This window comes from Aphanomyces astaci, assembly GCF_000520075.1.
Source record: "Aphanomyces astaci strain APO3 unplaced genomic scaffold supercont1.1, whole genome shotgun sequence".
Taxonomy (NCBI): Eukaryota; Oomycota; class Saprolegniomycetes; order Saprolegniales; family Verrucalvaceae; genus Aphanomyces; species Aphanomyces astaci.
This window is the reverse complement of record NW_009798264.1, coordinates 919,571-939,106: the sequence shown is the minus strand read 5'-3', so window position 1 is coordinate 939,106 and position 19,536 is coordinate 919,571. Positions and strand designations below refer to the sequence as shown.

The 19,536-nt window shown below is 50.4% G+C and overlaps 7 protein-coding genes and 1 non-coding gene across 14 annotated transcripts; 3 read left to right on the top strand and 5 right to left on the bottom strand.

The window, feature by feature from the left end:
* Positions 1-71: 71 nt before the first annotated feature.
* On the bottom strand, positions 72-1,235 carry H257_00337 (hypothetical protein). The gene has a single exon (XM_009822960.1). It carries the CDS (start codon positions 1,216-1,218, stop codon positions 121-123), a length of 1,098 nt encoding a protein of 365 aa, XP_009821262.1. The 5' UTR covers positions 1,219-1,235; the 3' UTR covers positions 72-120.
* Positions 1,236-3,725: 2,490 nt separating this feature from the next.
* On the top strand, positions 3,726-4,645 carry H257_00336 (hypothetical protein). The gene is made up of 3 exons (XM_009822959.1): positions 3,726-4,073; positions 4,128-4,229; positions 4,280-4,645. Exons 1-3 carry the CDS (start codon positions 3,769-3,771, stop codon positions 4,596-4,598), a joined length of 726 nt encoding a protein of 241 aa, XP_009821261.1. The 5' UTR covers positions 3,726-3,768; the 3' UTR covers positions 4,599-4,645.
* Positions 4,646-4,723: 78 nt separating this feature from the next.
* H257_00335 lies at positions 4,724-8,197 on the bottom strand. Of its 2 annotated transcripts, XM_009822957.1 has the most exons (11): positions 8,133-8,197; positions 7,963-8,042; positions 7,879-7,915; positions 7,645-7,823; positions 7,524-7,595; positions 7,386-7,457; positions 6,574-6,807; positions 6,420-6,512; positions 6,082-6,342; positions 5,510-5,647; positions 4,724-5,176 (listed from the first exon to the last, which is right to left on the bottom strand). In XM_009822957.1, exons 1-11 carry the CDS (start codon positions 8,161-8,163, stop codon positions 4,862-4,864), a joined length of 1,512 nt encoding a protein of 503 aa, XP_009821259.1. In that variant the 5' UTR covers positions 8,164-8,197; the 3' UTR covers positions 4,724-4,861. The 2 variants fall into 2 exon arrangements, with proteins under 2 accessions (XP_009821259.1, XP_009821260.1); XM_009822958.1 differs by lacking the exon at positions 4,724-5,176 and having other exon boundaries at positions 5,452-5,647.
* A 177-nt stretch (positions 8,198-8,374) lies between these two features.
* H257_00334 lies at positions 8,375-11,025 on the top strand. Of its 2 annotated transcripts, XM_009822956.1 has the most exons (6): positions 8,375-8,540; positions 8,609-9,145; positions 9,191-9,316; positions 9,366-9,629; positions 9,742-10,088; positions 10,141-11,025. In XM_009822956.1, exons 1-6 carry the CDS (start codon positions 8,409-8,411, stop codon positions 10,688-10,690), a joined length of 1,956 nt encoding a protein of 651 aa, XP_009821258.1. In that variant the 5' UTR covers positions 8,375-8,408; the 3' UTR covers positions 10,691-11,025. The 2 variants fall into 2 exon arrangements, with proteins under 2 accessions (XP_009821258.1, XP_009821257.1); XM_009822955.1 differs by having other exon boundaries at positions 8,609-9,316.
* Positions 9,709-12,591, bottom strand: H257_00333 (hypothetical protein). The gene is made up of 9 exons (XM_009822954.1): positions 12,435-12,591; positions 12,255-12,380; positions 12,109-12,206; positions 11,906-12,035; positions 11,683-11,843; positions 11,400-11,615; positions 11,171-11,354; positions 11,097-11,122; positions 9,709-11,025 (listed from the first exon to the last, which is right to left on the bottom strand). The coding sequence occupies exons 1-9, from the start codon at positions 12,556-12,558 to the stop codon at positions 10,702-10,704; spliced, it is 1,389 nt and encodes a 462-aa protein (XP_009821256.1). The 5' UTR covers positions 12,559-12,591; the 3' UTR covers positions 9,709-10,701.
* A 51-nt stretch (positions 12,592-12,642) lies between these two features.
* Positions 12,643-12,715, bottom strand: H257_00332. Its single transcript has one exon. It is a non-coding gene; the product is annotated as a tRNA-Lys (tRNA).
* A 190-nt stretch (positions 12,716-12,905) lies between these two features.
* On the top strand, positions 12,906-17,152 carry H257_00331 (hypothetical protein). Its single transcript, XM_009822953.1, has 5 exons — positions 12,906-13,373; positions 13,431-13,793; positions 14,154-14,443; positions 14,720-15,868; positions 16,200-17,152. The coding sequence occupies exons 1-5, from the start codon at positions 12,918-12,920 to the stop codon at positions 17,095-17,097; spliced, it is 3,156 nt and encodes a 1,051-aa protein (XP_009821255.1). The 5' UTR covers positions 12,906-12,917; the 3' UTR covers positions 17,098-17,152.
* A 144-nt stretch (positions 17,153-17,296) lies between these two features.
* Positions 17,297-19,261, bottom strand: H257_00330 (hypothetical protein). Of its 5 annotated transcripts, XM_009822950.1 has the most exons (9): positions 18,974-19,261; positions 18,830-18,888; positions 18,646-18,774; positions 18,406-18,570; positions 18,283-18,335; positions 18,147-18,225; positions 17,844-18,077; positions 17,654-17,758; positions 17,297-17,572 (listed from the first exon to the last, which is right to left on the bottom strand). In XM_009822950.1, exons 1-9 carry the CDS (start codon positions 19,242-19,244, stop codon positions 17,327-17,329), a joined length of 1,341 nt encoding a protein of 446 aa, XP_009821252.1. In that variant the 5' UTR covers positions 19,245-19,261; the 3' UTR covers positions 17,297-17,326. The 5 variants fall into 5 exon arrangements, with proteins under 5 accessions (XP_009821252.1, XP_009821251.1, XP_009821250.1 ...); XM_009822949.1 differs by having other exon boundaries at positions 18,406-18,774; XM_009822952.1 differs by lacking the exon at positions 17,297-17,572 and having other exon boundaries at positions 17,606-17,758.
* Positions 19,262-19,536: the final 275 nt, after the last annotated feature.

The following is a 19,536-nucleotide window of genomic DNA, read 5'->3' as shown; positions in this document are numbered from 1 at the left end:
GGCGAGTGAGTACCCTGGGCTGAGACGTGGAGGGACATGCTGGTGGTACTTAGTGGCTTCCAACTTGACAATGATCACGTACAATTAAATAATATTGTTAAGTTACTTGGACGTACGACATTATGTGACATTCACATCCACGGCGGCAGTTTCTAGACCTGATCGTCGGACCACCTTTTTCATACATCGGCGCTTAGTCGAGCTAGCCTTTTCGTCGTCCCCACATGGACTCATGTCTTCGTACGACGACTTGGTGCGCTTCAACGTCCGAGGGAACGACATGACTGTGAGCTGGACGGTGGGCTCCATGGCTGCCAGCCACATCTTGCGGCACAGAACGATGTTGGTCATGCACTGCCGGGTCACGTACTCGTCAAAGTGGGAGGACACGGCCAAGAGGCGCCACGCGGGCACAGCGAACGAGTCGACAAATTCCAAGTGCATATTGGCCTCTTCGCGGCTGAACAAGTCGGCCTTCATAAAGCCACTCACGGGCAACTGGAGCTTTTGCTCTTCGTCCACTTGCATGCAAAACTCGCGCAGGACCGCGTGGGACCACCACTTTGCCACTTCAGGACTCTTGGTCGGGTTCGAAATGTCTGCACAATGCAGAATCATCTTGGCTTGGGTTAGGGAATCCCCGCTGCTCTTCTTGTCTGCATACGCTTGGATGACTTGGGGATGCAGTGCCATGTCTGTGGCCAAGATCAGCTCCTGGATCATGCTCTTGATCGCGTCGGCGTCCGCCGCCACCACGTGATCAAACACGTGCTCGGCGGTCATGGTGTCGATGGCGACGCTCGCGTGCATGGCTTCCAGCACCGATCCTTTGTGGGAAGCGTATTCTCGGGCCAAAGCAGACTTGGTCGTCTGGTGAAAACTGCTGGTTCGGCCGTTGTGTTGAATGTCGTGGCACAGCGCCGCCAAGAGCAATGCTGCGACTTCCAGGGGCGTAAATGGACTCTGGATGTAGCTCTGTAGTAGCAGGTATGTCGTGTGCATGACGCTGAACGCGTGCTTGAAATTGTGGTACGGCACTGCTTGGTACATCGATGCCACCTGTGAGCAAAACGCTTCGGTCGCGGGTTCCTCCATGCGGAGGAACGCCGTGGTTCCCGATTCGACGAGAATGCGCACGGCCATTGCCACGTGATCTGCTGTGCTGTGTATCCTGGGGTCGATTTCGGCGTCAACGTTCCATGTGCGTGCGCTTCCCATGACTCTCTCCTAGTCGGTGAATCAAGGACTGATCGGAGCAGGCGTATTCCTGTATTCTGCCAATGAATTAAAATTCAAGGCAGCACTAGGGGATAGTATACTTCCCTCGTAATAATTTAACGACCGGCCACAGACCATTATAACTTGTCACTTGAACTGTCGCATTTTCTCAAAAGTGTCGCACACCGAATGTGATTATGCTTTGGGCCAAACTACTATGGGACAAATAGACTTGGCTGTACGAAAATTCCAAATGGAATTCTTCATGCTGGTTGGTACATACCTGTATCCGAGTTGGCGTAGCGTGCACGCTGACTAACTTAACAGCATGACGAAACCAACTGAACAATTATGCAGCGACGATGTGAACCAAAACAGGCCACTAGGCGCTGGAATCCCTTCCCACCTCATGTCGCATCCCTTCCCATAGTTCTTTGCCGTAATAACGTTAACGTTAAGCTTAACGTCGTTTTTGCTGGCGAACAGTCCACTCAACAAGGTCAGCGACTGGGGAAAATGTAGCTAGCTACCCGTACCCATCCAGTTTGCTGAGCGGATAATCGGTGCACGTTCCTGCCCAGGCTTCCCGTTGTGTGGTCGAGTACATACCGGTTGTCCCTCCAGTAAGTGCGAGGTGATTGGAATTCATGTCCACGACCCACAGCGGGTCTACATATCTTATCTCTGCGATGCGGTCGATTGTCGCACAATGAATCAATCATTCAACCTCGCACGTTTGAATATCAAATATCTGTATCGGTACACTGCTACTGTAGGCCGAGCCACTGGTTACAGTTTAGTACTACTAGTACGTAGTAGTACTTATTGTGAGTACAGTAACCGACCGGTACATTGAAGAAGACATATCGCAGGAACTTGATTCCAAGTGCATGTATCATATTCCTTCAGGCACGTTTTCCGGCGCAGCGCAATTGGACAATTTTGAGACAAGCTCGTTAGGCAAAAATACTTCCAGCTAAAACGCCCCATGGTAAGATTGATGGTCTAACGATCATTGCGAGTGCGACACATTACCAGACATGTCGAGGCCTTCGATGTGGCGGCAAGCACTTCGAAATAGTGTCGCAGTAGTGCCCCCCACGTCATGGCAATTTCGATACTCCGGCGATAGGCTGTCGCCAGTCGTTCCCAAATGCTTCAACGGATAAATTCCCTCATAATATAAAACCTACTCTTCCTAACACAACCAGACACTGCATGGAGGAAGTGTTTAGAACAAACTGTATGTAGCGTAGTTCAGACTGTACTAGTAATAGAAGGTGGTGTACTAGTAAACGATAGCTAACCAAAGCAGCTATTAACACAGGAATAACATTGCAAGTATGGTTTGGCTTGAATGCAGTGGAAGCGGTGGTTCCGCGACGATGCGTGATTGATTATCTGTAAATCGCACCGCTCGTAACCAACAGCGAAACTACTTGTATGAGGGAACCCCCCATGTTTGGCCCATTATCAGAACAACCTGTGATGCAAGATACATAAAAACGATGTTAAATTCTGGGGCAATGCCCACAGGAGAAATTTCTATGCTCTGCATTATTTATTGGAATACTTCCCTCATTGAAAAAGTTCCACTGTTGTTTCGACCCGAAATATGTACAGCTTCACAGTACTCCGGAGTTATTTCACACCGTCAATCAGCCCATCCGGATACACGACCCGATGAGTACACAAATCCCCGGGGTTAACGTTAACTGCATCGCCAATAGTTAGCTATCGTCAACCACTCAGATGCACTTATAGTTAATCCCTAGTAAGAGGCGAGGTGGAACCGGTGTACTAATTCCCATACCGTGTAACGTATATAGATTTGGACAGTGGCGGGGCAAGTATCCGGATACGGATAGTGTAAATTCCCAAATTCATACAATAATCAAGTGTAATAATCCAACTATATAATTTTACAGTGGATTATATCATTTTACAGAGGAGTCCAAATCTATATGGCTGTCGCTACACGGTACAAGCACGCAACTTGCATTGTTTTCTGAGAAGAACAGCAGTGGTACTGTGTTAATGAGGGAATTATATGATTTTTTGGGAATCTAACGTTATCAATATAAATATATTAATATTTATATTAAAAGTAGTATTAAAATACTAACTAATTACATGAAGATTTATACTGCGGAGTACCACTTAGTACCACTACGCTTGGGATAAACTTAAGTTTGTTGGGAAAATCATGCTTTTTCTAAAGGTGACGCGTCCCAGTGTATGTATGCTCACAACGAGAACAGCCGGTCATAGAATTGCGATTTATGTTCATGAGACGTCCAAGCATTGTAGAACACTAAGGCGATGCGGCACCAGCGTCACTCTCATTATTTTATACCAAAGCCCATTATTCCTGCATGATTGACTGCCAGTGAATCCAAGATCCTTAAATCCAGGACTCTGATTGGTTAGCAATTTTGATTACGTTCCTGGGTAAAATGGGACAAACCCACAAACGGCACATGCATCATCATTGCGTGCGAACAGCATGCACCTGGTCAATTCCATTGTCGGTTGCTCGACGCTACAAGGATGCGATGTGTGTGTTGTAAACAAGACGGTGCCGCCAAGCAATGCAGTCGGTGTCGAAATACCACGTACTGCAGTCGGACGTGTCAAGCTCGCCACTGGAACATGGGCCACAAAAAAGTATGCACGGCCAAGCCGATGGTGTGGATCCCGCCCGAACATGACCTTCCTCCCATGTTTCCAGGGCCGCCAGGGTGGATTCATCGCGCCGAGCATTACATTCAAACGCTAGGGAAGCTTCCGTTTATGCCCAAGCTCGCGAAAAAGTACGAAGAGTACCGCGAATGCGAAGCCCGGACCCGCTACTTGTACACTTGAACCTCATAACCACCCCTTCCCTTCACATGCGAACTGTTGTGTAGACGACATTTCTACAAGAAACAGAGGTATGGCGTGAATGGCCTGCTGTCGTTCAAAAGCCACGTCGAGAACTTCATACAGCTCGGGTTTGACCTAGGTGCAAAGTGAGTTCCATCTCAAAATCGTGATCGGGCGACTCAATCTATTGGTGTAGACGACCCCCGTCGGTCTTGGACAATGGCATGTGGTCGTTCGAGGAGATCGCCACGACCATTGGGGTGCCGCCACTTGTGCCCAAGGCGGTTCGACCCGCCCTGCCGCCGCTGGTGCCTCGCTGCGTCGTGTGCAAATGCGAATGCACCAGCGAATGCGCGTGCGGCGTCACGTACTGCTCGCGAGATTGCCAGCGCCTCGACATTGCACGGCACGCCCCACATTGTGCCAAAGTGCACGCCAAGTACGAGTTTGCGATCGCGTTGACGACTCGGTACTGGCAAAGCTTAGCTCCACCAGAGCGACCAAGTCTTGATTAAATGGCGGCTAAAGTAAATACAATGGAAAGCAAATTCGTACATACTAACTACCCCGGAGTAGTACTATTACAGTAATTACTAGTATGCCTTGCCATCCAGGCTGTAACCATTGGAGATATGTACTTTGCCCTTCTTGGTATTGAATTGCATTGTGTCGAGGTTATTTTGCAGCCAAAGAAGCCCTGCTGGTACTTCAAACTTATAGGTTCGAACGTCATCCAAAGCCATGATGAGGCAGAGAGCTTATGTTTAAAGTGGTCAACCTATGGCAAGTGCACCGCATCTTCGTTGTTGTATTCCTTTCGGTACTCGCGAATGATAGCCGGAATCGACGTCGGTGGGATCATGCCAATCTCTGTCACGACCATCGACACGTACTCCATGGGCGTGAGGTCGTACACCAAGTTGAGCAGCTTGAGGTTGGGCAGGTCCCGCCAGTCCGCCAGCACGTGCGCCGACGCTTCCGCCTCGGGTCGGTTGGTCAGCCGCTGGTGGTCCGCCGCGTACGAGTTGACCAGTTCGTCCGGGTCCCGCAGTTCGTTGTGCGTGATCGAGTCGAGTTGCACCCGATCCGAAAACTACAACATATTACAGACTCGAAGGCATGGATGTAAATAATAAAACATCACGTATATAAATGAAACCAAGATATCTATAAATAAATAAATTATTTATTGTGCTTTCGAGTGAAATTTCGTGTTGTGGTTTCTCGTTGGAATTTAAATCGATTTGATTGGCTACTTCAGATGAGCTCAAAATTATTAGCCAATCAAAACCTTCTCGATGAAATTCAACCAATCAGATCGATTGTGGATCGGTTTGGTTGGCGCGATTCGATTGCACCCCCTCCCCAAATTTGTATCAAATTGACAATATTAAAACATAAATGAAGTCCACATCCGACAGATTACCTTGTACGTTTCGCAGCAAAACAGCACGGGAACGTTGAACTCGTGCGCTGTCATCGCACACAGCGCCGTGCCGACACGGGCGACCACGGCGCCGTTGCTCATGATGGCTGTCGCGCCCAAAAACACCTTGGTCACTTCCTACAACCAATCAGGTGACGCCACGTCATCAGTGGGAGTGTATGACTTTAATTAGTGTGATTCGCTTCACTACAGGCCAATTCTGTACATACGAACTTCAGGACTACAAAAAGTCGATCGATAGATTTCGTGAATGAGCACAAAAGGCCAAATTTTGATTCACAGGACAACTAATATCCACACAGCCAAATAAATGTACAGAAGAATCGGCAGACGTAATTCGCCAATCTGATTGGTCAGTTTTCAGCCAATCAACAATGAAAATTCTCGTGTGTGACTTCACAATACGGTAGTGCGACGAGTATCATCAGTGAAAAATACAATTAATTGCATACAAAATTCAGTACAAAAAAGACAATCGAGGATTTGGCAAATAACAAACAAGTCCACATATTAACTTGGCTGACACGACATACTAGTATATATATATGTACCTTCATCACGTACGACAGCGCGTTGATTTGAATGTACGTGCACGGCAAGCCATGTTCGGCCAAGGCGCGGATGAGCTTTTTGCCTTCGAAATGCGGCCGCGAGTCCACGACCAGCACGCGAAATTGAATCTTTTGATCAAAAGCCTGCTTGAGCAGCACTTCGATGATGTCGGCGCGCGCATACGTCAAGATCACGTCGCCGTCCACGATCTTGGAGCATGCAAACTTGGACACGGCCGTCATCGCCATTACAATCCGATTCTACCAGTATATCGACCATGACTTATATATGTCTTCCCCAAGGATTCATCGATATGTATATATATAGATATATCTACCTCAATATACTGGTCAATCTCGTCCAACACGAACGTCTTGGCGTCGTCGTCGCCCTTGGACGGATCCAACGTGGCAATCACATTGCGAACATACTGCAAACAAAAGAGACGTTATATCTCCCCCTTGGGCACCTAGATTCAAAGTCGGGTTTACACGAATCGCATTGCCCATGCCGATGCTATGCGGTCGGCAGTCGATGAGGAACTGGATGAGCGGACGCAGCGTCTTATCCAGGTCTCGGCGAAGGACCTTGTCCGGCGGCGTGTGGTAGTCCTTGATCACTTGCTGGAACGCCGTGAGCATGGCCACACACCGCGCGTTGCCGCCCACGAGTTTGCCTTCGGCATACTTTAATCCAAGCGATAGGATCGCCGGGTGGATTTCGGCCTACCAATATTTATATATATATATAAATATAAATATTTTCTTGGCTCGGTCAATCGAGCACAAACCGACCGCGCCGAGACATTGGATTCGCTAATCATATCCACTGACTCTTTTCGGTAGAAAAAACATATCGAATATGGATTATAGCCAATCAGCGACAAGTAATTTCTGATGGACCAATGGGAGCTATTGGGGTTGATTGACCTGGGCCCGGAATTCGTCCCGAATCTCCAATAAACTACTTCAACTACCGGTAAAATATAGATAGATATTATGCATTCGACATTATAACTACCGGTAAAATATAGATAGATATTATGCACTCGATTCGAAGGTGGAGTGGGTAGTCCAATTGAATAGCGGCATCCCCCAAACGACTAGCCAATGAAATCGTTTCAATCAGAAATTCTAACCAATGGTAGTTCACGGATGTTTGGCCCATTTGTCCCAGTCGAAGATTTCATATGCAATAGTTTATAGTATACATTGGATGGTATTAAATTGAGATTCCCAAGTTCATTTCACCAATCAACCAAATTTGGGTGAAAACGACAATATATAGGGCGACCCCTACGTACTTTAGAAAACCCGACGTTCAACGACAAGGAACTTTCGCGTTCGAATTGGGGCAAATGCGAAAATAGCGCGACCTGGTACATGGCAACGTGAGCAATCATCCAATCAACCAAAACCCCACGATGGCGGAGACGTCCTACTTGTTTCTGGGCTTGCGTGCGTTGGATGACAGAGCTCTTCGAGTACTTGGCAACTTTTTTAGGGTCGTCGTACTACGAGTGAAGTTATCATAGTGAGAGAGTTTGGAAGGTACTATTATACCTGCATGCGAGCAGTGGGTGGAGCCGGGGCCGCAGCGGCCTTCGGTGCGGTCTTGGCAGGCGCGCCGGCAGCTTTAGCCAGTCGTTGCGCTTCTTGCTGTGCGCGGCGCTCTTCCTTGGTCAGTTTAGGCTTCTTTTCAAACGTTTGGCTGGCGAGTTTTGCCTTCCGAGCCGCCTTGTCTACGCCAACCATCGTCGTCACGGTTGATGTGAATCATTGGCCTTCGTCACGTACCTTCCTCCGTCGACAGCGAAATCTTCTCCATGCCAGCCTATGCACAAGTGTAACCTAGCTGTTTAAGGGATATGTGCAATGTACCGCAAGGTCTGGCTTCAATTGGGCGACGGATGGTGACTTTTTTGCTTTGCTCTTGGCATCTTGTTTGTCCAGCATTTTCTCTACAACATTAGCACATCAACATAACACACCGCCTAATGAGACGGAAGAGCTGCATGGTGCAAGCTTCTCACACGCAGGCATGTACGTACCTAGCTCCTTGAAGTCGCTCGGGTCAGCCATGCTTTTTGATTGCTGCAAAGGCTGCAAATTCCAGTGGTGTGGTCTTGGCAGAAATGCTGGATACTTGATTGTGTATCCGGATATTGAGATATTTGAGCCCTTCAATACAAAGATCAAGTTTAACGTATTTTTTAGTTCGTCGATTGGTCAGTATACTAAACTCAAGTCAATCAACAGAAACGGCAAATGGCTGCTTCTGGCAATCTTTTCTGCAGTTTTGGGTCAAGTACGGCGGCAGTGTGGTCATGAACGCAAGCGAAGAAGAATGGCGAGAGATGCTGTACAACAGTGTCGAGTGTGAGCTGTGCAATGAGCCTTACGGGGAGGCCGAAGATCACACTCCCCGTCTCCTCAATTGCGGGCACACGTTTTGCCACGTACAGTCCTTGACATCATGTGATTATGCCCTTCACTTGAGAACTCACTCTAGTGTTGTCTTCTGTAGTCTTGTCTCAGTGGGTGGGCTAGCAGTGGTAGCAGCAGCAGTTCTGCTGAAAATGGCATCCAATGTCCAAGCTGTCGCCGCGAAACTGTAATTGCCCCCGAAGGACTGCCCAAGAATTTCGAAGTGCTTCGCATCCGCGACGAACTGGAGCAGTGGACGTCCGAGCGCCTGGCCGCGTTTCGTGTTCAAAGCGAGAAAGTGATCGAGGAAAAGGAGAAAGCAGCGCTTGAAGCGGAAAGAGCAGCTCAAATTGCCCAGCAGGAAGCGGAAAAGGCGGCAGAACATGCGCAAGCGTTGCAGCGACAGGTTGCCATCAGCACGAGGGAAAAGCAGGCGGCCATTTCGGCGTCGGAGGCGGCCCACGCTCGCGCCATCCAAGCGGTGGTTCGCGCGGAGGAACTTCAAAACGAGACGGAAGTCCTCAAGCGCCAAGTGGAATGGGATGCGGTGCAGCTACAACAAGTCAAGAAGGACGCGAGTAGCGCCGCCGCCATTGCTGCGGACTTGCAAACCAAAGCGGACGCGTTGCAAGAGCAGGTACGCCGCCACCACAAAGCTCGTGAATATGATAGTTTGCTGCAGGTCGATCGCGTCAAGTCGCAGCTGTCGCTGCATTCTGGCAAGCACGACCCTACTCGGATGGTTGTGCTGGTGTGCGAGCCCATCACGGTCGGGTCGTGGCTGCTGCCATATACTCGGTACACTGTGGTACGATATTCCACTATGTATTTCGTTCGCCGTGTCATTCTGACTGTAGATTTGCATTGCCAACGAACACGGTGAGATGGATTCGATGCGGGCGGCCAAGGAATGGGCGGTTTGCAAGCCGAGCCACCAGCTCCCGTGCCTCCAGTCGGCCCAGCTGGCGTCGGTCAAGGTGTACCGACGGTACAGCGACTTTGTCTGGCTGCACCAAGCCTTGTGCGATGCGTTTCCAGGGTTATTTGTGCCGTTTTTGCCAGAAAAGCATTTTTTCAAAAATAATGCCGACTTTGTCTCGGACCGCATGCGGTCGCTCCAGGTCCGTCCGATGAAAAAACGGCGAAAAAAACATTTTTTTGTCCAATATTGATGGGTTTTTTTGTTATTTAAAAGAAAATTGTCCAATATATTGTTTGATATTTTTTATATAGGCGTTTCTACGCGAAGTGTTGCGCAGTCCAGACTTGAGTCGCAGCGAAGCGACGAGGTCGTTCCTGCTCTTGTCGACGGAAGAGCTCGAGAAGTTCAAAGCCAAGACGGAAAAACCCGTCGCCGACGTTGCTGTTCCGCTGCCGTCGCTCTCCAGGAGATCGTCCTTGTCTTCGTCGTCGTCGTCGTGGTTGGCACCGGCGACCACGTCGTCGCAGTGGGCATGGGGCGCCATGTCCAAACTCACATCGAAACTGGCGACCAAAGCCGGCCTCCACACGGTGGACGACACGCCCGTCGACAGCGAGCAAGCGTGGATGCATCTCCGGCGGAAATCCTACCAGCAATTGTACGTGGTTTCATGCTTTTCGGACTGCAATTATATAATGTATTGTTTACAGGTGCGTGCTGTACCAATCAGCGTCAGACAAGGGCGGCGTGGTGCTCAAGTTGGAGCGAAAGCAGGGCCGCGACTGGAGTATCCTCGGTCAAGGCATCGACCACATGGCCCAGTTGGACGGCCGGCAGTCGGGCATGGCGGCGGAAATGATGCGGTTTGGGGCCGCCCTGCGCGGGATGCCCGACGTGGCCGAGCACGCCGTCCAAGAGACCCTTCGCATGCACGTGCTGCACTTGGGCGCGATCGAAGCCGCATTTGTGCGCGTGGCGGCCAAGGAGGCGCTGGTGGCGCAGCTACAAGAGGATGCGGCTGTGGGTCCAGAGCTGGACGCGAGTGCAAAACAAACGCTGGGGGACCGACTGCGGGACGAATCGACCCGGTTGGAGGCGCAGCGGGCCAGTGTGGCGAGCCAGTTGAAGCAGCTGGAACCGCACCGGTCGCAGTTTGTGGCCAAGAGTGTGGCCCAGAGTTGCGCCGATTTGTACGAGTTGTCGACCGAGGCGCGCCAAGCGTGGCAAGCGCTGCGGGATCGGTTGAGAAGTATCGAATGAACAATATATATTTATCTGGTGTTTTTTTTTTCTTGTTTGTACGCGGCGTATGATGGCGCGACCTGCTGCGCGTACGTCTTCATGGACGGCAAGTCGAAGCTCACGTTGCGATTGCCAAAGCACAGGTCGTGGTGGTTTGGGTGCGTGGGCGGGTTCTTGGTGGGATGTCGTCGAGTCTGTTGCTGCTTGGTCGTGGCATGCGACGACGTGCATGAGGACGTGGCCACGTCTGTGACGGCGTCGATGAACGACTGAACATCGCGCTCGACGTCTTCCACGAGCAGGATCAAGTCGTCCACGCGGCTCTTCTCGGCATGGAGCAAGCATTTTTGCAGCTACATGGAGATACATATCAAATCCAGTGCTAGAATGAAGATAGATGCGTTGGCAAACGAGTTTTTCGTACTTTGATGCACACGTGTTCGCCCATGGCTACGTAAAAATCGTGAGGAAGAGTCATAATGACGCTAGAAAGCGGACCTGTGATGGCGGCTGCCGTGACTCGATACGGCGCGAGGGATGGATGGTGCTGCGGCAGTGGTGGTTGTTGATGACTCGTAGCTTGGGCATGTAGCTGCTCTTCGCGCACTGTACACCTCAGCCATGCGATCTCAGCGATGTGGCCGATGGGCTGGAGTTGCCGCTGACACGCCTCGATCCGCTCCTTGTCATGACAAAGTCGTTAAAACAAATCATTTCGCATATTAACCTGCAGTTGGAACCGAGCTTCAAACGAATAGTAAGCCATGTCGTCCCCTTCTTGCGGTGCTTTCTCTGGAGAAGGCGGTTGGTCAATAGTGGGTGGTGGTGGCTCCACAGGTGAGAACGACGATATTAGCGCTGGTGATTGCGTAATCGGGGGGGCTTCAAGACTTGCGGTCTCCACTGACGTGATTGATGGTATCTTGGCCTTGGTTTTTCGGGGCTAAACGTACAACTATTAATGGGGAATAAACACACTACAAGTAGTATATATACCCCCCTACATGTACCTTTGAATTTCGGACTGCGGTAGCGGGGGTTGGTTTCACGGGCTCGGGCGTTTTGGGTTTGATCGTCGATTTGGCCTTGGAAAGCACGGGTGTCTTCTTGGATGGTTTTCGTTGGGAGAGGTACTCTTCTTTGTATGACACAAACACATGCTCGTGCAACTCTAGTGAGTTCATGCATTCGTTCCAAGTTATCTTCCTAGAGCCACAGCGCTGTTGGAGCTACCTGTGAGAAAGTCCACAAACGTCTGCACCGCTTCGCCTTTGGCCCATGTCTCGGCCAACTCGTAAATGGAAACGCACAGACGCGTCTTGTCCATTGAAAGAAGGCCCCCGCTGTCTCGCTTCCAATCCTCCTGTGTTAGATCAAAAGTTACCCCCCGAAAAAGTATTGATGCCTTAGAAGTGCGGGCTGTACAATGTTCGTACCTCAATGAGGTCGTCAATGTGCTGATCTAGCACTGCTTTCTCGCCGTAGATGCACGACGTGCCGTAAATCAGGCGCTTGTACAAGTTGACGTACTCGTCTACAGAAGTATTATGTCAAGGCCTGCCACGGAACCTTGGAGGTGTACTTCTCTCGAGGGTTCCGTTGCCATCCGAGTCCAGAAGCACGAGACAACTTGCCCACCACTTGTCCAAGATCTGCATCAGTGCCGGGTCTTTCATATTGGTTTCCATTTCATTGCCATCTGCTGCTTCTGCCACATTGAAGAGTCGCTACGGTGTTGATTCACCCGAGTTATTCACCGTACCTTCCGAGACCTCCGCCGCAGGATTCGTCGAGTCGCTGAGCCCAATCGTATGGATCAAGGAAAACATCGAGTTCTTTGTATGCGCTTTGCTCCCATCCTTCGGAGTAGTCTGTGTATGCGCCATGGACGGAAGAGTCAATAGTTCGTGGAAGGTGCAAGACCAAACCGTTTCATGTAACTGCTTACCTTGTCAAAACTGAAAAAATGACTCCCACTGCGGGGCTCGAACCCGCGACCACAGGATTAAAAGTCCTGCGCTCTACCAACTGAGCTAAACGGGAATCCATATTATGTCGAGGAATATTAAGAAATAAATGAAAATATTGAATGAAAAGCATTATCTAACAACTGTAAATGATTCTTTTATCCACTCATTTATTATTGACCTTCTTTTCCGCCTTGTGATTGGCTCGTTTTCACGTCGTTTTGGCGGAAAAATTGCGTTGTGCGGTGGTTCCCAGTTTGGTTTTGGTTTACGACAGAATGGAGCCTCCCGCCAAAAAGCCGCGCGTGCTTCGGACGCATGCAAGTACGTGGCCACGAACCCCGTTACCGCCGCTGAATGCTGCCGAGCATGACATCCGCTTTCAGTGGATTGACATTGGCATGTACGACGGAGAGCCGCTTGCCGTGAATCCATATTCGCGCACACAACCCATCCCTGGCCCGCGTACTGGTAGTTCGTCCATCATTCGATTGACGGGTGTGACCGAGGATGGGCACAGTATCATGGCTCACATTCATGGCTTTGTGCCGTACTTTTATGCGTCGTGTCCTGACGGGTTGAAGACTTCCGATTGCAACACCGTCCGCGAAGCATTGGACGCCGCCGTCAAGAAGAATTCGTCGGACGCGCCTGCGGTTCAGCTGGTTGAAATTGTCGAAGACAAGATGTCCTTGTACGGGTACCAATTCGACAAGAAAGTGCGCTTGATCAAGGTACGCTTCGCCGAGTCATGCATGCTCCATGACCCGTTGTTGATCGTCTCATGGTAGGTTTACTTGAGCTTGCCGAACTTTGTGCCAAAGCTTCGAACTGCCCTCGAAAGTGGCATCACCATTCCTGGCTTCGGCACGCGCAGCTACCAAACCTACGAGAGCAACGTGCCGTACATTTTGCGATTCATGATTGACCAAGAGATCCAAGGGTGCAACTGGGTCGAACTTCCCGCGGCAACCTACCGCTTCCGCACGCCCGACAAGCAAATATCGCTGTGCCAAATGGAGGTCGACATCGTGTACTTGAACATGGTGAGCCATGCGCCCGTGGGGGTGTGGGGCAAGCTGGCGCCGCTTCGCATTTTGAGCTTTGACATTGAATGCATGGGGCGCACTGGTCAATTCCCCGACGCAGACAAGGTATTATATATATATTCTTGATTGTTCCCATATTTATTCTCCGCGAGACGATATTATTATCGTTTTGAACTATCTCACGTGAATAGTATGATCTTTAACGCAATTTGGATTGGCATATATCACTGGAACATTCACATGGAAATATTATTGATATTTGGTACGAATATCCGAACCGCTCCCATTGGTCACTCTGAAAATGCTTGTCGGTGATTGGCTACATTATTTTCTCTTTCTGCGGCATCGGGAACTTAAACCTATGATATTTTTTTCGTGGTGAGATTTGGGAATCGGGTTTAATGAGAAAACTTGTACCACATTCCTAATATTTCACTATGACCGTTGATCATCTATGTGTTGTAGGACCCGGTGATTCAAATTGCAAACGTCGTGTGGGAGCAAGGCGCCGAGCACCCCGTGACGCGCAACGTGTTTGTGCTGGGCACGTGCAAGCCCATCGTGGGGGCGCATGTGATGGAGTTTGAGAGCGAAGGAGACATGCTGGAGGCGTGGGCGGCATTTGTGCGACAGGTGGACCCAGATATCCTCACGGGATATAACATTGACAACTTTGACGTGCCATACCTGATCAACCGAGGCAAAGCGCTCAAGCTGGCGCCGCACTACAATTGCTGGGGACGACTGAAAAACACGTACGTGTTCATATATATATATATATCATCGACCTTCAAATGTGCAACAATATATTGAAATTATGATTACATGTATTAATAATCATGATTTGTTTTCATGAATATATATATATATAATCGACCGTGCGCAACAATATATTGAAATTATGATTATATGCATGATTTATTTTCATGAATATATATATATATAAGCTGGCGTGGCATATTACCTACACGAACACTTTTATATATATATATATTGTGTGAATGTTGATTTATATATATGACATTCTCTAGGCCAAACCACATGGAGAAGAAGGCATTCCAGTCGGCGCAGTACGGCAAGAGCGACAACATGCGCACAACCATGCACGGCCGCACGTCGTTCGACATGCTTCCCATTATCCGGCGCAACCAGCAGCTGAGTTCGTACTCGCTCAACTCTGTCTGCGCGACGTTCCTGGGCCAGCAAAAGGAGGACGTCCCGCACGGAATCATCAGCGACCTCCAGCGCGGCACGGCCGACGACCGCCATCGCCTCGCCGTGTACTGCCTCAAGGACGCCGTGCTCCCGCTCACACTGCTGCAAAAGCTCAGCTACTTGGTCAATTACATTGAAATGGCGCGCGTGACAGGCGTCCCGTTGGACTTTCTCATCGACCGCGGCCAGCAGATCAAGGTGTACTCGATGTTGCTGCGCAAGTGCCGCGGCGCCGGCTTGGTGGTCCCCAACCTCCCCCGCGCCGGCGGCGGCGGCGACGACATGGGGTACGAAGGCGCGACCGTGATCGAGCCGGTCAAGGCGTACTACACGGTGCCGATCGCGACGTTGGATTTTGCGTCGCTGTACCCCAGTATCATGCAGGGGTACAATCTGTGCTACTCGACGCTCGTGGCGCCATCCGACATTGGCAAACTCCCAGAGAATGCGTACCAGACGTCTCCATCCGGCGACGTGTTTGTACGAGATACGACCAAGAAGGGCATCTTGCCGCTGATTTTGGAAGAACTGCTCAGTGCGCGCAAGCAAGCCAAGCGCGACATGGCGACGGCGCCGGACGCCATGACCAAGGCGGTCCAGAACGGGCGCCAACTCGCGTTGAAGATCAGCGCCAACTCGGTGTACGGATTCACGGGGGCCAACGTCGGGCAGCTGCCGTGCATCCCCATCGCGTCGTCTGTGACAGCGTACGGCCGCGACCTCCTATTGCGTACGCGCGAAGAGGTGGAGAAGGTGTTTACAGTTGCCAACGGGTACAAGCACAACGCCGAGGTGATCTACGGCGACACGGACTCGGTCATGGTCAAGTTTGGCGTCGACTCGGTAGCGGACGCGATGCCGTTGGCGGTGGAAGCCGCCAAGTTGGTTTCCGACATCTTTCCCCGCCCAATCAAACTCGAGTTTGAAAAAGTATACTTTCCGTACTTGCTCATGAACAAAAAGAGGTATTGTAGCCCAAACTTATATATATATATATATATATATAATGGTCGATTGTTTTGTATTGTAATTTGTATTTTTGTATGTACACGTTAGAAAGCCATTCATCATAATACTAGTATTTCAAGTGACGATGATTGCAAGGGTTTGATTGGCTACTTGATTCCTTTTCTGGCTTTTGATTGGTCTGTCGATTTGGTGCTGCCCCACTCCAAGTTGGACTCGACCTGACAATACCGACTATACATGCAATGTGATATATATATATATGTATTTACATGTACAAATCCTTCTATTACTGCAATATGATAGATATATCATGATTTGATTGTCTAGATATGCTGGTTTGCTGTGGACCAAACCCGAAAAGTACGATAAACTCGACACCAAGGGGCTGGAAACCGTGCGTCGTGACAACTGCCTGCTGGTCCGGCGGATGGTGGAGAGCTGTTTGAAGAAGATTCTCATCGAACGGAACGTCGACGCTGCGATAGCGTACACCAAGCACATCATTTCCGAGCTGCTGCAGAACAAGATTGACATTTCCCTGCTCGTCATCACCAAGGGATTGAGCAAATCCACAGAATCGGACGATTACAAGGTCAAGCAGGCGCATACGGAGCTCGCGGCGCGCATGAAGAAGCGCGACCCGGGCTCGGCGCCCGTCCTCGGCGAACGCATCGCATACGTGATTATCGACAAGGGGAAGAACGTGCCGCTGTACGACAAGGCCGAGGACCCGGTGTTCGCGCTGACCAACAACATCCCGATCGATTGCGATTACTACATGTCCAACCAGCTGCAAAACCCCATCGAGCGCATCTTCGAGCCCATCATCGGCCTCGCCAAGGTCAAAAGCGACTTGTTTGCAGGGGATCACACGCGCAAGCGCTCCAAGCCGGGGCTGGTGCAGAACAGCGGCGGCATGATGAACTTTGCCGTCAAGAAGCTCAAGTGTTTGGGCTGCAAGGCGCCGCTGAGTGGTGACCAGGCGCTGTGTGGGTCGTGCATCGAGCAAGAAGCAAACGTGTACGGCAAGCAGCTCAGCGTCGTCGTGACAGCGGAGCAGCAGTTTGCAAGACTGTGGACTCAGTGCCAGAATTGCCAGGGCAGTTTGCACCAAGACGTGCTGTGCTCGTCGCGCGACTGTCCAATCTTTTATAAGCGCATCAAAGTCCAAAAGGAACTGGGTGAAGCGCAGCTCGCCCTCGACCGCTTCAAGTACGAATGGTAAACTCGGCAGAATTATATATATATATATATACTGTATATTGTGCTTTATTTTTCCACCCACATGTGCCAATTTGTTTGGGGGATTGTTGATATTTCGACGACTTCGCCCAATCGAATCTCGCACTGAACCTCGCCGTGACATTTGATTGGTTAAATTGTTAGCCAAAGGTTGTACTGCCGTGTAGAATTGGGAAATTTGAAGGAAATTCACAATATATAAATTTATATATTTAAAACAGTTGCCGCTCGACGTGGGTTAAAATGTCAGTTTGGCAGGCTACCATGTCGGGGTGACTCGCCTTTGTGCGGTCGTGGATGAGCTCGACGACGTGGCGCCACTGGTCTTCGGTTAACGTGGCCGTCGATTGCTTCCACAGGGATGGAAACGCCGACGTGAAGAACGCGTCTTCCATTATGCCAATGCACACCATGAGCACCACATAGGCAAAGATCACAATGTAGCTGTACAAGTAGAGCTACTCCATAGTCCAAGGCAAACGTGAGCAACGAAGGCCGAAGTAGATATATTATGGGATTTCCAAATGACAGCATCATACCTGTCCGTGCCACGGCAGCGATACAAATGTATCCCGAATCTCGTCGCCATTCGCCAGCGCAAACAGCGTCGTGGCGGTGGCTGCCATGCCAGCAAACCTCGGCACCTAGTTCACATGCCATCGATAGTATGATACCACGTACGACTACTATTACTAGTAGTAGGATGACTATCCATAGAAAGTACACTACCGTGGCCCCAAACATAATCGTGCCAAACAGAACATAGCCGACAAACAACGGGCACACGCCGATGAGGAACTCGACGACTTGCGGCGCGCCGCGCTTGAGTGTCAGGCCCAAGATGTACGTCCGAGGGTTGAAGCTCAGGAAGCGCAGGAGGGATAGCCACTGGCCCATACTTGCCACGGCGTACGTCCAACTCAGCGGCTCCACGTACACGAGCACGGGCGCCTCGCTCCATGCCTACTGCCGCCGCCGTTGAAAATGTTTGTGTCGGCATAAGGATGCAAGGTAAATGGCATGGTGATGTACGTGGAGGAAGCATGCGATCGTGATGACATTCGTGACGACGACAAACGCTCCCGACAGGTTTTGAACCAACACCACTCGCCTACATATGTTGTCCACGGTGAGATTCTTACGCGGCAACATGACACGTTGAGCATACCAGCTTGGCGTGTCGTTAACGACGTTGCCAAGGAAAGCCCAAGTCTCGAGAATCTACACGATGAGACGAGGTTACTACTACTTGCGATATGGGATGACGTGCGACACGGGATGGCATGCGCACCAAGTAACCGCCAGAGAGAACGATGAGGCCGACATATCGCCAAATGTAGTCGGTCGGACTGCGCGCAGTCGTGCTAAGACGGCTGGGTGGAGTCGGAAGTTGACGGGTGACTGCCATGTGGAGCTGAATTTGGCCTTGGGTCGAGAAGTTGTACTTGAACTGGACCTTCCATCGCATGTAGTCGCGGTGAACGACCGCCTCATGCTCCAGAGTGCCCAAGGAAGGTTTATGCGACTGCACCTCCATCGCCAACGTCATGTGCTTTAGCGTGTCGAAGAATTCCCGCGTGACAGACGACGACGCACTTGGCCGCAGCCCTTCTGGCCAGGCCTGCTCGTTGCCCTTGTCCAGGATGTACGTTCGACTACTCTGTGTCATGACGCAGTTAGTACGCACTGCTTGATAACGCCACTCGCATGCTCACCTCATGATCGGGGTCGCTTGGACTGGAAAAGACCACTGTCAAATATGGCAGTGGAATTCCTGACTCATGATATGAGTACTGTATTCGGTGCCCATGATGATCATACATTCATGTATGGCTCTGAGAAGCGAGACTGCAACTCACCTGCAAATGGAGCTACATGCAGTTTTCCCAAGGCAACGTCTGGGAGACTGAAGTAGTTGGCAAGGACCAAGTGAACATGGTCGACGCCGCGGCGAATCGTAAACAGGTTGAGCGGCTGATCCTGGTCGTCGCCATTCAACAGACGCCACAACTCATTGTACAGGTTACGTGAATACGGCAGCAGATGGGAGTCAACGTCCACGGCATGGTAAGTCATGCCCACCACCAGGAGCGTATGGACGACCGCGCGAAAGATCCATGACATTTGCATCGTCGTCCCCAACGCCCAAAGAATTCAATCATGAACGACGTTGGATTGGTGTTTCAATGTTTATTTTGTCCAATCATTTGGCTTGCATTCAGATGGCTATCAGGCAACTTTCTATCTACTATTAATAGTAAGGGCACACAGAACCCTGCTTTGAACGCCTTCTCCACTCGTCAAGGTGTTCATGTGGCATATGCATGTTCCCTTCTACATCACGATAAAGCTCAGATGATGGTGCACATCACATGAGATCTTTGGGCTAGCCCAGATCCCAAAAATGGCTGGGCAGTTTCGG